This window comes from Aotus nancymaae, unplaced genomic scaffold (assembly GCF_030222135.1).
Source record: "Aotus nancymaae isolate 86718 unplaced genomic scaffold, 86718_ANA_hifiasm-v0.15.2.pri h1tg000002l, whole genome shotgun sequence".
Taxonomy (NCBI): Eukaryota; Metazoa; Chordata; class Mammalia; order Primates; family Aotidae; genus Aotus; species Aotus nancymaae.
The window spans coordinates 24,757,127-24,775,503 of NW_026988413.1; the positions used below are offsets into that span (position 1 = coordinate 24,757,127).

Below are 18,377 nucleotides of genomic sequence, written 5' to 3' on the forward strand. Positions count from 1 at the left end.
GACTGCGCCCACCATGCCCTGGGTGGTCTGTGTTCAGCAGTTGTTGAGCTGATGAGGCAGAAGATGAGGGATGCTTCTGAAATTGTGGAAGGGCCAAGAGGAGGCCTTAGCTTATAGGGGAGCTGCTCTAGGGTGACAGTGATGCCTCATAAATCTGGAATGTGAAGGGGGAGGGAGGTGAAGCTGCTTCTGAGCCTGAGATGAAGGCCCCCTTTACTAGTGCAGTTGACTTACTGAGTCTCTGCTCTGTGCTGGTAGCATACTTCCTCTGAGTTAGGGCCTGGCTGACTCCTGAAGGAGCAGCAGCAGCTCACACAGGAGTCCCTGGATTCCCAGGCTTCTCTACATCTGTTTCCTTTAGGCCTCCAGCTGGACAGGGGTTTTCTCCTGGTTCTGGTGCAGCTGCACGAAACACCTGCTGGATTCTACCCCAGAGGAGGCCAGATTTCCAGCAGGAGAGCAACGTGGATTGTGCCAGCCCCGGCATCCTTGCATACCTCTGTTCCCAGTCCTCACTGTCCCACGGGCATCAACCCTTTGTCATTGCTACAGTTGTGTGGGCAGACAGGAGAGGAGGTAGCCTCGCCATGCATAGGGGGCAGAGATAAGCATGGCTCATCCAAGCTGTAGGATGAGGCAATAGGGGCATGTGGATGAGGAGCTGGCAGTCCTGGTTCTGGCCTGTGTCTCTGTGCCTGACACTGTGCGGGCCCACTGACTCTGCTTTTGGAGAGGCCCTGCGTCTCCCCAGCATCTTGCCAGCCCCGCCTCTGCCCTCCATCCTCCCTGGATCCTCAGAGATGCCGCATCTCTCAGCGAGGCCAGGCTGTGGTTCTCCACTTCCCCTCCTGCAACCTGGTCAGATCATAGGCACGAAACTGCTTTCCTCTTTCTGCATGAAGTCATTGACTTTCTGAGTCTCTCCTGAGTTAAAGCAGACTCAGGGTTTCCTGGACAATTTCTGCAGCTTTGGGGCAGTGGTGGGGAGGTCTCTGGGTCCACGTTGGTGGAATGCAATCTGCACAGTCCATCCTAAAGAACACAGACTCTTTGGTCCTGGTTCCCTGCCCTCTGTTAGCTTCAGACAGCGCAGAGCTAAGCTGTGTGTCCTCTTCTCTCTCTTGCTCTTAGGTGACCTTGTCAGACATTGGGAGTCCAGTCTGCAGGCTATATCTTCTAACCTCCTTATGGCACATGTAGAAACCGTTGTGGAAGACAGTGTGGCGATTTCTCAAGGATCTAGAAATAGAAATTCCATTTGACCCAGCAATCCCATTACATTCTTAGCAAACTGACACAAGAACAGAAAGCCAAACACCGTATGTTCTCACTCATAGGTGGGTGTTAAACAACGAGAACACATGGACTCAGGGAGAGGAACATCACACACTGGGGGCAGTTGGTGGGGGGGGCTGGGGAGAGACAGTGGGGGTGGGGAGGGATAACATGGGGAGAAATGCCAGACAGAGTATGTGCCTAAAGTAAAATAAATAAATTTTTAAAAATACATAATAAAAATCAGCAAGTTGGAAAAAAAAAAAAGAAACTTTCTAACCTCTTTATGTCAGGGTAGTGCTCTCAGTGGGCATGGATGAAAATCATAGAGATCCTTTTATTTGAATAGTAATAACTGCACATTAATCATTGCTATTATTTATGAAAACTCCCTCACTCTGCTAAGTAATATCCATGCTTGAGACACTGTCATACTTACATAATAATCGTAACGATGAAGTATTGTTATTATTTCTGTCTTTCATATGAGGAAAGTGATAGGAAAGTTTAGTGGATGGTCTGAGGCCGGGCAGTTCCTAAGTGTCGGAGTTGGGAGTCGGGCTGTTTGTCCCTGGACTTCACCATTCGTGCGCTGCCAGTGCACCCCAGCTCAGGACTCTGGTCTTGTGCAACATGGATGAGCGTGGTCCATCTGCCAGGTGTCAGAAGGAGCTGATGCGTGAAACTGCATGGCATGGTGTGTGGTGCATGGCAGGTGGTGAATTGACTATCTATTTAGGTGGTGAATTAACTATTTATGGGAACTTGTTTTTCCAGGAGTAGAAGCAGCCCAGGCTCCTTTCTAACCAGAAGCACATGTGAAATGGCCAACCAAGATTTTAGGGAGCAGGCTCTTCAAAGAAGTGGTGGCTCTGGGGTCACGGGGTGGCTGCCCCACCAAGGTTTCAAACCTGTGACGTTAGCGCACTGTACTGTCTGATGAGTCTCTGGGAAAGGTGCAATCAATGAGGCTGTTTCAAAATATTCCACATTTAAAATATGCTGGTTTGAACCTTTTCCTGGTATGTTCTTGATATCAGTCCTATTGACTTCCCTTTTTAATTACTTCAGCATCTTTCTCTTCTGGAGTTATAACTTGTTCATTGTGTCACCACTCAAGCAGGTGGGGAAGGTTTGGAGGCCGTCATCCCTGGTTTGGACATTGCAGGGCAAGAAGTTCCTAATGGCAGCGTAGAGATCATTATTTGGCTTTGAGAATGTGTGTAACGGGAGACCCAAAGGGACCGATAGTCCCGGCAGTGTTTGGTGACACGGTGCAGGATTCGCACACACACACACTGCCTGTCTAATTAATTACTGTTTACACTCTTGCAGTTCCCTTTGCATCCTCTTTCTCCTGGCTGAAATCAGAACATCAAAACAAAGTGCCTCATGGAGCTCTTCTGGGGCAGCTTACCCAGCATGAACACAGAAGCAGGGTCTACGCCCACCTTCCAAGCCCTGAGACTCAAGGCAGGGAGGCGCGGATGTGGCATGAAACAGAGTCCATCCTGCTGGCTGAACAGGGCACCTACCAGCCACGTGGCTGGGCAGTTTCTGCTTGACTTTTTCTGAAGAATCTCCCAGTTGTAGTGAAGAAACACCCCTTAACTGGTTCCCTCACTGTAAAATAGGGGAGATCTGCACCATGAGGATAAAGAAACATGAAGATGATTACTTTGAGTGTTTTCATTCTTTTTCATTCATTCATTTATTCAACAAATGTTTATCGAGCACCTACTCTGTGGCAGGGTTCAAGGGTCTGAGATATATCCCTTGATGAAGATTTCTGCTCCTGGGGTGTGTATGGTCTAGCAAGGGCATCAGCAATAACCATCATAAAGAATGCAGGATACAGTATGTCAGAAGGGACAAGTGCTGTGGAAAAATAAGCAAAAGCAGAGTGGGGAGAGGGGATTGGAAATCCAGGGCAGAGGCAGGAGGGAATAATTTTAAAAACAAAAGCCCTGGGGAAGATGCAAGGTGCCTCTATGAATGCAGTCTTATTCTCAGATGCTCTTGGGGTGGGATTGTAGGGATATTGGCAGTGAGAGCTTGGGGTGTGAGGGAGCTCCTTTCGCGGGGAGATGGACTTGCAGCTCATCAGAGTCTAATGGGAACTGAGAGATCCTCCAGTCTACCAGCCTGCAAACTAGGCAGCTCTTCTTCAAGGATGTGGAGAGGGAAAGGGCCCCTTTCTGAAGACGTTTGAGCCACAACCAGCCAGTTGCCAAGATCCTCAGACCTCATGCCCATGTTCTCATCTGTCCTCCTGCCAGCTTGCTGCACCCTTCCCAGCTCCTCTCTGTCCCAGACACAGTTGCATCACCTGGCCTCTCTCCCTTCTCACAGAATTAGAAAGGGAAAGTTCTAGAGATTGTGTTTGAGCTGAGATGTGGCCCCATCTTAAGAGCTAGAGAGTGTACATGTGTATACATGTGTCTGCACACATGTGTCTGGGAGTGTGCAAGTGTGTCTTCTGGTTTCAGCTGTAGCAACTTGGACCCAGAATTGGCTTCTCAGATCATTCATCCCTTCATTGATTCATTCATTAGTTCATTGATTCATTCATTCATTCAACAATGAGTACCTACCTTGTGCCTGCTTCTGGCCCTCTATGGTGTGCTACTTCTTCCTTTCAGGTGCTGAGTGACAGTGGCCAGGGCTACATCATTTAGAACCTGTGGATCCAGCTGAGTAGATTGCATATCTATAATCCTAATGGCTCACAGTTTGCTCCCTCCTGAGAGACATGATAGCCCTGTTGTGTGCCAGAGATGTGTATCCTGGTCAGTCATTGTTTGCCAAAGATCTTTGCTGCTACTTTTGCATCCTTGGGAGCCAGGTCAAAGCCAGGAGAGAGACCCAGGACATCTAGGAGAGCTGAAGTCATGTGCTCAAGTCTTCTGAGAGGAGCCAAACCTGGCCCCTCACTTCCCTCCTTGCTCTTCTCACTAGTTAGTTAGCAATGAGGTCTCCCTTTTGCAAACTAACTAGTTTGCAGTTTGTTGCAAGGGATCTCCTTCCAGTCCTGGGCACTTCAAGACCTAACTGTCTCTGGCATGGCAGGAATGTGGGGTGCCTCTCCAGAAGTCCCACCACCCTTGGCTCTCTGAGCAAGGCTTGACCTCCTTCTGTCCTGACCACCAGCTGGTTTGCCACATGCCTCTGTGATTAAGGTTTAAGGATCTAGGCGGGGAGTTCAGATTGGCCCTGAGACATCTGCCTCCAGGTTTGGGCTGTTTCCCTCTCCATCTCCAGTTCCAGCTCTATTTCCCATCTTGCTGGATAAGACCCCACCCTTGCTTTCTTATACCTAGGTCCAGCTTCTGTATCTCGAAGGTGTAGATCTCTGCTAGGAAGTCTGGAGAGGATGTGAAGGGATAGAGGAAAGGGAGAGTGAAGAGGTGGCCTGCATCTTTAGAGATGAATAGCACTGTTTGCTCATTAGGGAGATTAGTCCAAGCAAGACGGCAGCCAGAACGCTCTAGTGCAAGCATCTGCCTGCTACTGGGAGACGATATTTATTGTTCAATCCTTCAATGGATGTAAATAAACAGCCCGGCCCAGATAATGTTCCAATAAACAAACAAGCAGCTGCCAGGAGCTCCCCGGATGGCTGACCTTTGCGGAGGCCATGCTGCTGATGTTTTAATAGCAGTCTGCCTGGCAGTGCGGAGACTCACCGTGCCAGGGATGGAGATAGGTGGCGGTGCCCGCTGATGGATCTGCAGGGCACCAGCGGGGCTGGAGGAAAGGGGCTGGCTGCCTTGGAAGATCCTGGGCAGGGGACTCAGTGTCTGGGGATGCCTGGATACCCAGAGTAGATAGTGTGTGTGTGTGTGTGTGTGTGTGTGTGTGTGTGTGTGTGTGTGAGAGAGAGAGTGTGTATGAGTATTCTTGGTAAGCCATATGTAGTGTGGAATAGTTCAGTGCACACCGAACGCTGTAGTGGAGGTTTCTGTGTGACACAGGCAGAGATGATACTCAGTCCTACCAGTTGTTAATATTGAAATGTATCCATGCAATCGGTAGTCAGTTGCTGCCCCCAGCCCCAGATGCCCACCACTGTCTAGGTGTCCCGCTCATCACCACTCTCTTCCCTCAGCAGTATTACTTGGTGCAGGTGGGAGCCTCAAAGAATCTGCTCCCATAACAATGGTTCTGACTGACTGGTTGGCGCTCTCCCACGAGCAAGGGTACCAGGAGTCCTGCTGCACAGGAGATGTGCCCAGAGTGTGGGAAGAGAAGACATGGGTGCATCAAATGAGTCTGCCAAGTGCTAGCTGGATCAGAATGAGGCCCCTGCAGCAGCATTCTGACTTGATGGGGACCACAGAGCTGCTTGGAATGTGCAGCCCAAGAATGCCTAAAACGTAAGGGCAATGGGGCACACTGCACTGTGCTGTAGCTTGAAGGTCCCTGGGAGACACAAAGGTGTTGTAACAGAGGACAAGGGAGAGGGAGGGCCTGTTGGGGTCGGGGTGGTTGCAAAATCTCAATGAAGCATGCTTCCAGGAGGATTGTCATCAAACCAAATTATTGGCAAGGTCACTTGGTGAGTGCAGAATCAAAACGCAGGGAAGGGAAGAGTCTACAATAGTGCTGTCCAATATGGTAGCCTCTGGCCACATGGCGAGCACCTGAAATGTAGCTGTTCCAGACTGAGCTGTGCTGTAAGCATAACATGCACCTCAGGTGGCAAAGGTTTGGTTAGTATGAGGAAAAGAATGTAAAATATCTCAATCATAATTTTTTTTTTTTTTCTGAGACGGAGTCTCGCTCTGTCGCCAGGCTGGAGTTTAGTGGTGTGATCTTGGCTCACTGTAACCTCTGCCTCCTGGGTTCAAGCGATTCCCCTGCTTCAGCCTCCTGAGTAGCTAGGGCTACAGGCAGGCACCACCATACCTGGCTAATTGTATTTTAGTAGAGACGGGGTTTCACATGTTGGCCAGGCTGATCTTGATCTCTTGAACTCGTGATTCACCCGTCTCACCCTCCGAAAGTGCTGGGATTACAGGCGTGAGCCACCGCAGCCGGTCATAATTTTTATACTTGTAGACATACAATCATGCTAAGATGATCATATTTGGAGTACATTGGGTCAGATGAAACATGAAAATTATTTTACCTGTTTTTAAAAATTTGGCCACTACTAGAAATTTTTGAATGACATATGTGACCCACATTTGTGGCTTGTACTATCTTCTGTTGTCCAGTGCTGTTCTGGAACATTCTACTGGGGCTGAGGCGAGGCCTACAGGGGCACCCCTCCCTACCACAGAGGACACAGTGGCTCTCTGATCTGCTCTAGTCACTCTCTTCTCAAGATGATGCTGCAGAAAGATGGTCAAATTCTTCCCCTCGGACACTCTTTTTCCAATTTTTACTCCAGCCCTCCTGTCAGTATGCTATGTCTTTATGAAATCTATTAGTCCTGATAATTTTCCTACTTCAGATCAGTCTTCCTACTGATCTCAAAGGTTTTGTCCCCTAAGGTGTCTTGAGTAAACCTGACGTTACCTGCTCTGTGTTGTATTAGTCAAGCTCCCATCACTCGCAGCGCCATATTGGCAGCTCTCTGTGATGACGCTGCCTGCCTGCTAGCCTTGCTTGGAGTTGGGCTGATCATTCCTGGTTAGACTCCAGTTGACCTGATCTCCTGAGAAGAACAAATAGAGGCCTTTGAACACCACTTTGCCATAGCATTTGCCACTTGGCATTATTTCTGTGAAATCTGAGCCCTCCAGGAGACAGGCCTCCTGGAAGGCAGGGCTGGCACTTACCACCTTGCCTCTCCAGAAGGAGAGACCCCAGAACACTGGGTGTTCAGCACACGCATAGTGGGGGTGGGATGTGTTGCTCCATTGAGGGGCATACAGGACCAGGGTGTGGCTTCCTCCTTGGTGTCATCCTCAGAGATTAACATTGTGTATATTGGTGACCCATGATTGGTTTCTTTACATTTTCCACCTCAAAAAAAATAAAATAAACTCCTTTTTTTATCCTTTCTCACTGCTTAGGTGATCCACAAGTATCATCTGTACTATGTAAAATAAGAAATCTAATTTGTTCAAGCTGTCATGTTGCAAGCATTGGGTGGACTCTGCCTTGGTGACTGAACCATGGCCCTGGTCTGTGTGTGTCCTTTCATCTCACCTGTTGTTTTCAGGCCTAGGCTGTCTTTCCTAGGCTGTTCTTGAGTTGTAGGCATCTGGATTGTGTTTCTGCCTTAGGAGGGGTGGACTGAGTATGATCTCGTCAGTTCAGGTGAACTTGGCTAGGATGAAGTCTGCTCGTCTGTTTTTCTGTGAAATCCTATTAAATGCTGCCTAACACTTCGTTGTTCCTTTTGGCTGCCTGAGTATTGGAAGTAGTAAAATGATGGCTCTGATCCCTTCCTCGATCCTGACTCTTACCTCAATTATATCTAGCAGCTCAGATATTAGAGACTGTGGTTGTTTTACATTTATTCAGTAATTACTTACTGAGCACCAACCATGTATCAGGGATTGCACTGAGTACAGCAGGCATGATCTATTCCCTGGGAGACTCACGGTCCCAGGGCTGTTTGCCCACCTGGCAACTCTCAGCCCCTGCAGAGGGTGGACCATTTTTTTTTCTTTTGTAGTTCACCTTTGTTACTGGACTTCTTGCTGTTGCAGAGAGTTTAGAATCATTTGCACATTTTCCTGTCCCTCCTCCAGACCATTTATAAAAAAAATATTATGAGACTAGTCATAACACTAGTTACTACTCCATGCAGAAACCTGTCCCATCCTGTCTCTAAGTCAGTTCTCTCTCTCCATGGCCAAACTGCCCAAAGTCCCATGGAGACTCATTATTTTTAAATACCTTTTCATGTGGAACCTTGTCAAAGGCTTCTAGAAAATCTAAATAGCTAAGAGACAAGCGCTGAGCGAGGAATCAGGAGACCTGGGTTCTAGTCTTATCTGCCATTGGTTTATCATTGAACTTGGGGCAAGGCACAGAACAACCTCCATCTCAGCTGCTTCATCAGGAAGATGAGAATGATTATTCTGGCAGTCAACATCATAAAAATTTTACAACCATCAGCTGAGACAGTGTTATTTAAGAATGCTTTGCAAGGTATAAAACAAAAATATAAGGGATCATTATTTAGAAAATTTACAACAGCCTCTTCATTCATATGCACGTTTCCCTCCCAAAAAAACTGCAGTAGATAAAGACATGGCTTCTCCAGCACCCCTGGGGTGATGCTTGTTTAAAATCAACTCCTTTGACGTCTTGAAGGAATGTAGGTTTACATAAACAATAGTGCCGGGTTCAGCATGAGCCTTTGGTGTGTGTGAACTCACAGAAGCATGGCCAGTGGAATCAATCAGACCTTGGCATGGGTGCAGCCTGTGCCATCCACCAGATGTGTGACCTTAAACAAGTTATTTAACCTTTTTTGTGCCACACCTGTAAATGAGGACTATATTAATGCTTACTTTACTGAGTTCTGAGATTTAAATGAGAAAATAAAAATATGTAAAATGCCTAGCATCGTACCAGACCCATAGTGTCCACTCAATAAATAGCAGCCCTTGTTCTGTTTGTCTGTGTAAGAATCCAAGAGCCAGGAGCTGGTCCCTTCTACCTAAATTTTTGGATTGTCCATCAAACATTCAGCAAATTCCACCATAAACTCCTTTATCCATGTCTTGTGTGAATTTTTCCAGCAGATGAATAAATAATGCTTTTCTTTGGCTTTCTGAAAAGTTGTTGGAGGGTGAGGTGAGAAGGGAGAGGAGCCTTTCCAATTGCATATTTCCCACTCTGGCAGAGTGCAGAGGGTGGAAACTTAGCTGCATCCAGCCTCCTTGCAGAAGGCCAGGCCTGTGAAAACTTGTCCTGTTGGCGCTTCCTCATCCCCTCTGTCCCTGCCCTAGGTCATCTGGCTTCCTTTGATGTCCAGCCGCACCCAGCACACCCCTCATCCTAAGGAGCAGGGAAGTTGGAGTCGGCAGATAAAGGAGACTGCTCAGGCACTGAATGCAATTTCACTTGGGGATCAGACCAAGGAGCCCTGGATGGGGCTTAGTTCCGCCAGCATCCCCCCACTGGGAACCCTGCTCTGGCCGATGGTGGCCTGAGCAGGCTGGAGACCAGCCAGGGCATTCAGTATCACTCTCTGCTTCAGCTCCAGGGCCGCCTCCCAGCTGGGGATGAAGCTTGTCTGGGCCAGGGGCCAAGGCCATCATCCTGCGGTCAGACTTGGGTGGTAATCCCAATTGGTTTTGCATGAACTCCTGTTTTATCGAGATTAGGAAAGGACCTGGCCAGTGTGGACATCTGGTGGCTTGGGGATGGGCACAGAAGAAGGAGGGCTCTGGGAATCGGAGGCATTTCCATTTTTGACACTAACCATGGCTCCTTAAATCCTTGAACTGTTGTTTTCATGAGCTTAATGGGAAATCAGCAAAGAGGAATCTTTGCTGCATTTATTTATTTCTTCATTTTTAAAGTAAATATTTGTCAAGCTCAAGTGTTTGAGCATCAAAATCAGAACGACTAGAGAAAGCCTCCGGAACTGTAGAGACTAGAGACAGACCCTGACCTCGGCCCCCTGCCTTTGGGTGGCTGCCACTGGGAGATACACAGAAAACCCTTCAGGAGCAAGGACTCTCGTGTAACTGGGGGTAGGAAAAGCATGGACTTCCAGAGTCAAACTGAATTCTAATTCTGTCCCCAGATTTTATGGCTCAGCCCAGTTGTTTAATGTACCTGGGTATCATTTTTCTCTATTATCAGTGCATCCGTCAGGACTTTTGATGTTGGAAAAAGATTTTGTGTTACTTTAACAAAAATAAAATATCTGGAGTAACCGGAAGGTCCCAATGTCAGGCAGGCTTTGGGATTATTTTGATTCACTGGCTCAGCTATGTCACCAAAGACCAATTTTTTCCCATCTCTGTGCTTGACCTGCCCTGGTTCCAGTTCCCTTTCTTGTTACAAGACTGCTGCCCACAGATCTTTGAGCTCCAAGTACATTTTACCTCTTTGAGGGTGAAGAGAGACTGTCTCTTCCCCCTGCCATGACTGAGTCCTTGCTTTGCTCTGATTCACATTGATTGGGTTGAGCCTATTTTCTCTCAATCACCATGGCGAGAGAGTAAGATCAAACTGGTTTGTTTATGCTCATCAAGGACAACCTGGGAAGCAGGGAGTGGGTTCAATCCCACCCAAAAGGTGGGAGAGGGTGGACTGGATGCTGGAGAGGCACCTGAGCCATGATGAATGAACATTTAACCCACAGGATTGAGAGGATTACATTATGTGCAAAACCATCTCCCAGTATGTAATGTCCACAAAACTTAAAAATAACTCTTAAAAAAGGATATTAAAAAAATTAGAATCTAGAACAAACTAAAATTAAGCACATAAACCACAAAATAACCTGGCATCAGAGTTCCTGGGCTCAAGAGAAATGAGAGGTGGGAGCCTTCTGGAGGACCTGGTGTGGTCCGGTGTCATTAACGTAGTGTTCTTTCTGTCATTTAGTTCCTCAGAATAACTTTTTTATTCTCCTTGATCTTGTGAGAGGTTAAAAATTACACATTAAAAATTAAAAATAAGAGCGCCTAATGGGAATATTTGGAATATAATGTTTTCTTTAGTGTTATTGTTGAAATATCTAAACGTATACTGTGTGTACCTTACAGTCCTATGTGTGGTGGGGAAGTGTGGTGATCCCCTAGCTCTTGCCTAACCACATTCTCAGTAACATCTGTTCCTGGTTCATGGGGGTGGTGTTATTAGCACTGACTGGGCAGTGGCCATGTTGGATCTCTGCACTCAGACACAGGATGGTTCCAGAGACCTTGGCCAACATCCAGAGGCCAGACGAGCATCACGTAGGGTTGGAAAGCTCACGTCTTTTCTAAGTTCTCATTCATGGGGTGTGTAGGCAGAATCTTCCTTCCATTGTCTCCACGCTGTCCCAGCATGTCTAGGAAGGACTTGTGGATAGCCAGGGATGGTCTATTCAGCTGAGTCTTTGCAGAAGGTTGTGGATGACTCATGCCTGAAGCATGAGTCATTTTCCTGTAATTCCCACATCCCCTTCCCTGGGGACAGGAACAAAACCTCTAGAAGGTTTCAGGACCTAATGGTATAAGTATAAGTCACTGGTTTCAGTGGCCAAAAAGAGACCCTTAGTGTGAAACCTCTGGGGTTGGCTCCCTGCCTGGTTCCCCTTTAAGGTACAGCAGTGACATCCGGGTAGCCGTTCCCATCCTTACACTGACATTTTTTTTCTGCTAACAAATGCAGCAAATAATATTGCCTTTCTGATGCAGGGGGATACTCTGATCTGAGTCAGGTTCAATTACCTGTTGTTCCTCCAAGCCTAAGAGCCTCATCTTTTTCTCCAAAGATCAGCAAGGAAGTCATCAAATACTTGAGCCTGAGGCACTGGGAACCAGGGAGATCAAGACTGGATCCTTGGTGAAGCCCAGCTTGGTCCCCTGCTTCCCTCTCTGCCACTCCCACCATGAGGCCCTTGGTGAGCTTATGTCACTCCACTCCTTGACTTTAGCCTGTGAGCACCATAGAGACAGAACTCATGCCCTCTCCCTCGGCCACTGACAGGGTCTCTGGCTGAAGTTTGGCTGCTGGCAGTGCAGGATCTGAACTTACATTGGCTCTCTCCTCTTCTTCTCCACAGATCCGGGTGGATGGACCCAGGGGCAATGCCCTCCAGTATGAGACGGTGCAGGTGGTGGATCCCGGCCCCGTCCTCCGGGATATGGCCTTCTCCAAGGACCATGAGCAACTCTACATCATGTCAGAGAGGCAGGTAAGGCTCTTCGGGCTCTGCTAGACATTTGTCTTACAGCTAAATACTAGCCTGTGGCTCAGTACAAACCTTAGGAGGCCAGCTGCAGAGAGGTGATTTGATTTATTTGGCGCAGTGTGTATCTTTTCAGTTATGCTGCCTGGGGACTGAGGCTTGGTGTTCTGAAGCAGGAAAGAAACATTTAAAATATCAAAATATTGGAGAGTCTAGGACAAATCCACTAACTTCAAAATCATGTGTATATGTTCAAGGCCAACGTTTGCTTTCTTTCGAAGGAACGTCGTACAGATGCCCAAATTGCGGGTCCACATTTCCCTACACAAAATGTGATCTCATACCAGAGTCACCTTCCTGGCCCCCAGAAGCCTGTGGGAGCCAAGGATTTACGCCAAAAGAGCCTAGTTAAGGGAACACCATGGTCAGGACACAGAAAACAGAGTCTGTGCAGTGAGATGCGATGGGGTAGGGCATGCCTGGAACTTTTGTGTGTACATACAACTCTTTGTGGAAACTCCAGCAAATGCCATGGAGCCCACTCAAGAAGAACAGATATGGTGCAGGTTTGCTGATGCTGAGAAGGAAGTAGAAAACTTGGGCTTGGTTCTCAAACTGAGCTGAGAACAAAGTAAGTTCTTCTGGAGTCCCTGAGTTCAGGCCAGGAGTCATATATCTGCAGCAGGCAAAGCAAGGGGTTTCACCTTGGACATCCATATATTTAAGGGTATTTTCTGGAGCCCTTTAATTCATTACCTGGAGTGCTCCACCCCACAACACACAGCCCACCCCAAGTGTGGCTCAGCACTGCCGTACCTCTGCCCTGTGGCCTCTGTGGAGGATGAGTCGTTCCTGGGAGCCATCTCTCCAGGCCATGAATATGTATGCGTTAGCTCTGAGTGGCAGAGGCAGCAGCCATGAGGGGCAGATCTCCCCCCTTTTTCATCCTCATCAGAGTGGCCTGAACTCTCTGGAGAACCCTGCTGACACAGTCTGGATTGTTCTGCCTGGACCCTCTCGGTGTTGTGGGGGAGATGAATTCCACATTATGCCACCCACGGGTCTTGTGCATTATGCCTTAGCAGTCACAGGAGCTCTGCCCTCCCCAAGAGCTTGATGACATCTTCTCTTGGTGTGGGACTCCCCGTTCTCTTGACTTCAGCCACACTGGGACCCATTGTGCCCTGGCTGAGGCTGCCATGGCTTGGGAATGGTCTCATTCCCAAGGTGGGGTGCAGAATGAAGTATTTTTTCCTGAGAGTGGAGACTACCGAGATGGAGGCTGCAGCTGGGCACAAGGCTTCCCATTTGTCTACATTCCTTGCTTTTATAGCAGGGTCCACACTCCCCACTCCCAGCCCACCTCTGAGGCCCTAGGAACTGAGGGGAAGCAGCTTTCCTTGGTGGCATGAATCATCTGGAGAAGATCTGCACAAGGCATTGAATATTCAGGATTTCTTGCCTGATCTGAAAGCCAGCGTTTCTGAACCTGGGACTTAAAACATAAAAAGTCTTTCAAAGATGGAAAATATAAACAGAGCCAGGCACAGTGTCTTGTACCTATAATCCCAGCTGCTCTGGAGGCTGAGGCAGGAGAATTGCTGGAAGGCCAGGAGTTCAAGGCCAGCCTGGGCAACATAGCAAGACTTTGTCTCTAAAAAAAGAAAGAGGAAGAAAAAAAACTAGAAAGTATAAGCTGATAATGTGAGTCATCAGCCCCCTCTGAGAACTGAGTCAGGATTCTGAGCATTACTCCTTTCCTGGAAGTCCCCATCTGAATCCTTGTTCACCTCTTTTTCCTCAACTGGTTCCCTTTGGATGGGTAATGAGGTCAGTACCCATCCAGGCTTAGTAGTGAGGCATCCTGAGAGCTCCAGATTATGGGCATGTTGGAAAGGAAGGCAGGAATGAGTAGAGCCAGGGCATTCATCCATTCTGGGGCTGCTTCACACAGATGTGGAGAGTGGCCTGCCACCCACATCACCCTCCCAAAGGCCTAACGCCTGGTCCAACACTGGTCTCCACTGGGCTTGTGGAGTCTTGGTGGAGATTTGTAGAACAGTGCAATGATTAAGTCCACAGGTGTTGCCACTGGAATGTCTGAGCATGAATCTTAAACCTCATTTACTAAGTGTGGTCTCTGGTAAGTTCTTAACCTCCTTAAGATTCGGCATTCTTTACTGTCCTATGTAGGTGACAATAATATCAGATAGTGTTGTTCCAAGAATTGAATGAGATAAGCATATAATAAGCTTAGAACCACAGCTGGCACAGAGTAAGTGCTAGTTAAATGGAGAGGCTCTTGTTTTTATGACTATGTAACCAGAGGTTCAGACACTGGACATGCTTAGAGTCAGGCAGGTGCTGGTATTGAGATTCTAGATGGTCCATCTGGGTTGGAGCACAGCAGCCCAGGTGAGGCCAAGGTAGGCAGGGAGCAGAAATCCAGTCTCGGGGGAGAGCACATGAGGAACCCATGCCTGCTGGACAGACTGGGCATGAGGAGTAGAGCTCAGGGCAAAGAAGTTTGGTAAATATACCTTGGTATTTTCCATATCCAGGGCATCAAGACTAATTCCAGCCTCCTTCAGGTGGTGGGTCTCCCTCAGCCATGATGGGTCAGAACACTTTGCACACTGAGTCTGCAGGCTTAGGGCATAACTTGGCCATGAGAAAGCACTTTCCTTTCTCATCTAATTTTTCCTTGTCCTTCAAAACTTAGCTTGGCTATCACATTCTGCATTGGGCTATTCCTGGCCTGCATTTAGACATGTCTATAGTAGCTCTTGAGAGCACCCTATGCCTTGCCAGCCTAAACCTCACCTAATAGGCCCCTGAAAATTTTTTAATAAATGAGTCCACAGTGCCTTCATTGAACCAGAATTGGAAAAGAGAGGAACGAACACAAATAACCTATTGCTTCAGTTAATTTCAAAGCTCAAACTTAAATAACTGAATGACTAAAGTTCAGATAAAGGAAGCACTTCCTACGTGTCAGTAATCTAACACTTATATTCATCGACTAGGGCTGCCATAACAAAATAGCACAGACTGGGGGGCTTCAATAACAGAAATTTGTTTGCTCACAGCTTTGGATGTTGGAAGTCCAGGATCACAGCGTCAGCAGGGCTGTTTTTTTCTGAGGCCTCTCTCCCTGACTTGCAGACGGCCACCTTCTCACTGTGTCCTCACATAGCCTTTCATCTGTGTGCACGGTCTTGGTCTTTCTCCTTGTGTCCTACTCTCCTCTTTTTGCAAGAGCACCAGTCAGACTGGATTAGGGCCTCTCTCTATCAGCCTCATTTTAACATAAGCACCTGGATATAGTTTTGCTGTGTCCCCACCCAAATCTCATCTTGAATTGTAGCTCCCATAATTCCCTCATGTCATGGGAGTGACCCTGTGGGAGGTAATTGAATCACTTCATACAGGCAGGTCTTTCCATGCTGCTCTCATGATAGAGAGTAAGTCTCATGAAGTCTGATGGTTTTGAAAAGGTGAGATCCCCTGCACATGCTCTCTTGCCTGCCACCATGTAAGATGTGACTTTGCTCCTCATTTGCCTTCCGCCATGATTGTGAGGCCTTCCCAGCCATGTGGAACTGTGAGCCCATTAAATCTCTTTCCTTTATAGATCACCCAGTCTCAGGTATGTTTTTATTAGCAGAGTGAGAACTGACAGATACACACCTCTTTAAAGAATCTATCTCTGAATATAGCCATATGCTGAAGTGCTGAAGTTAGGGCTTCAACCTGTGAGTTTTGGGGAGACACCATTGAGCCCATTATATTACCATCATGACTTTTGCCCTGTCCTATTTTTAATATTATGTTTTTGTTTTAACTTACCGTTTCAACTTGGATAACCTACTTTAACTGTCTCTTAAATAGTAATATTATGTGTCTAATGTGCTCATCATATATAGTATGCCTAATGTACTGACACATCAAACAGAATTATTAAAATTATCGAAAATCCATGTCTAAATCCACACAAAGTCACCTGTGTGTTGCCTTGGGAACCACTGATGTATTGGCTGTAGCTTGGGTTTTGATGTCCAAAGACCTGGATTCAAGGCCTGGACCTATGCTCCACTGGCTGATGACCCTGGACAAGTCAATCAGCTTCTTTGAGTCTCAATTTTCTCATCTGTAAAATTAGGATAATCATGATAACTTCTTCCATTGCAGAGCTCACATAACACAAGAATCACCTCTGGTAACCTTCAGATTGTTATTTTTTCTTCACACAACGTGAAGACCTAAATATTCCTGAAAGATGTGAGTTAATGACATTAAGTACCAATGAGCTAGTCCAGGGGTCAACAGACTTTTTCTGTAAGGGGTCAGATAGTGAATAGTTTAGGATTTATGGACCATATGTTGCCATTATTCAGTGTTGCTGTTGTAACACAAAAGCAGCCATAGAAAGCATGTAAACAAATGGGGATGGCTATGTGCCAATGAAACTTTGTTCACAAAAACAGGTGGACAGCAGTAGTTTTGCAATCCCTGAGTCAGTCCTACAATGAAAATGTGTTACAGGATGAGCCTGGCACTGAAGATGTTGGAGTTATACTGTGTACAGATCACTTAAAGTGTGGGGAGAAAATCCCACAGCCTATGAGAATGGACCCCAGCACCGCATATCTGACTGCTGTCTGACATCTCCACTTGGACATCTAGTAGATATCTTAACATGTCTAAAGCCAGATTCCTCATTGGCCTTTCTGACACTCCTTACCTGTAGTCTTCTCTATCTCAGATGATAGGGATGATGGCAGATGATGGCAACTGTGCCATTCAAGCCAAAAACCTAAGAGTTATCTTTGACTCCTTTCTTCATCCCTTACCCCATATCCAGTGTGTCAGGAAATTCTATGGGCTCTACAAAATATTTCCAGAATATGACTATTTCCCACCACTTCATTGCTACCCACCTGGATTGAACTCCCATGGTCTCTTGCCTGAATATTTGCATTAGCCATCCAACTATTCTCTCTCTTTGCACCTTTGTCTTTCCAGTCTCTTCTCCATACAGCAGTTAATCTTCAAGAGTTTGAGTTAGAGAGTGTCATTCCTCTGTTCAAATCCTTTCAGTGGCCAAAGTGCCTATGAAGACCCACAGGGCTTTATGTGTTCTGTCCCTGTGAGATGTCCAAGCTCATCACTTGCCGCTTTCCCCTTGCTCATTCTGCTCCCCTCCCCTTCTCTGCAGGGCCAGGGAGGGAGAGAATGCTCTGGACACAGAGATGTCCTCTGTGACATTCCTCCAATATGCCAGGCTCCTGCTTCAGGATCTTTGTTCTGGTTGTTCCCCTTTGCCTGGGATTCTACTCAGGTATCTGCCTCCCCTGAGCACCACGGTAAAACTCTAGATTGCCTTCCACCCAGATTCATAAACTCTCAGTATCCTCTCCTGGCTCTGTTTTTATCCATAGCACTTAGTCTCTTATTATTTGCTAAATGATTCTTATAATTGTTCTATATTATATGTCTTCCTTATTTAAAATGTAAACTCTGAGAATATACATTTTTGTTTTTTAGTCTTTTTAGTTTATTCGTATGTCACAGACCCCTAAAACAGCACTGACACCTAATAAATATTCAATACATATTTGTTGAGTGAGTGACTGAATGAATCTGGGCTCGAGAGAGCTACAGTTTCAATTCTGCTGCTCTAGCTGCTCCTATCACTGAAGACTAAGATCGACCATGAAACGTACTAGCATCTGTATTCCCAGATCTTAGTGAAAGGGGAGACTCTCCCATCCTAAACATATGGGAGAGTGGCAATCTGGATGATAACCCAAGAGGCTTGTATTGGACTGAAGGACAATTTTCTAACAGGGATCATTGTGTAAAAAACTGGTGGTAGAAAATGGTGTGTTTTATGCTGTCCATTCTTAGATACCAGCCTCTCTCTTCTCTGGTCTTTTGGGATCTGTAGCAGGGCAGTGGCCTAAAGAACCTTCTGGTCCTGGTGATGTGATTTGGCTGTGTCCCCACCCAAATCTCATCTTGAATTATAGCTCCCATAATTCCCATGTGTTGTGGGAGGGACCAGGTGGGAGATAATTGAATGATGGGGGTGGTTCGCCCCATACTATTCTCATCGTAGTGAATAAGTCTCACAAGATCTGATGGTTTTATAAGGGGTTTCCGCTTTCATTTGGCTCTCATTCTCTCTTGTCTGCCACCATGTAAGGTGTACCTTTCCCGTTCCACCATGTTTGTGGGGCATCCCCAGCCACATGGAACTCTGAGTCCATTAAACTTTTTA

The 18,377-nt window shown here is 46.9% G+C and overlaps 1 protein-coding gene across 2 annotated transcripts in view; it reads left to right on the top strand.

The window, feature by feature from the left end:
• PLXNA4 (plexin A4) overlaps nt 1-18,377 on the top strand; it is a 456,164-nt gene that overhangs the window by 265,944 nt on the left and 171,843 nt on the right. For both annotated transcript variants that reach the window (XM_064373437.1, XM_064373439.1), the window contains exon 4: nt 11,969-12,100. In XM_064373437.1, the coding sequence (XP_064229507.1) occupies nt 11,969-12,100 (132 nt within the window). The remainder of the gene's footprint in view (nt 1-11,968; nt 12,101-18,377) is intronic.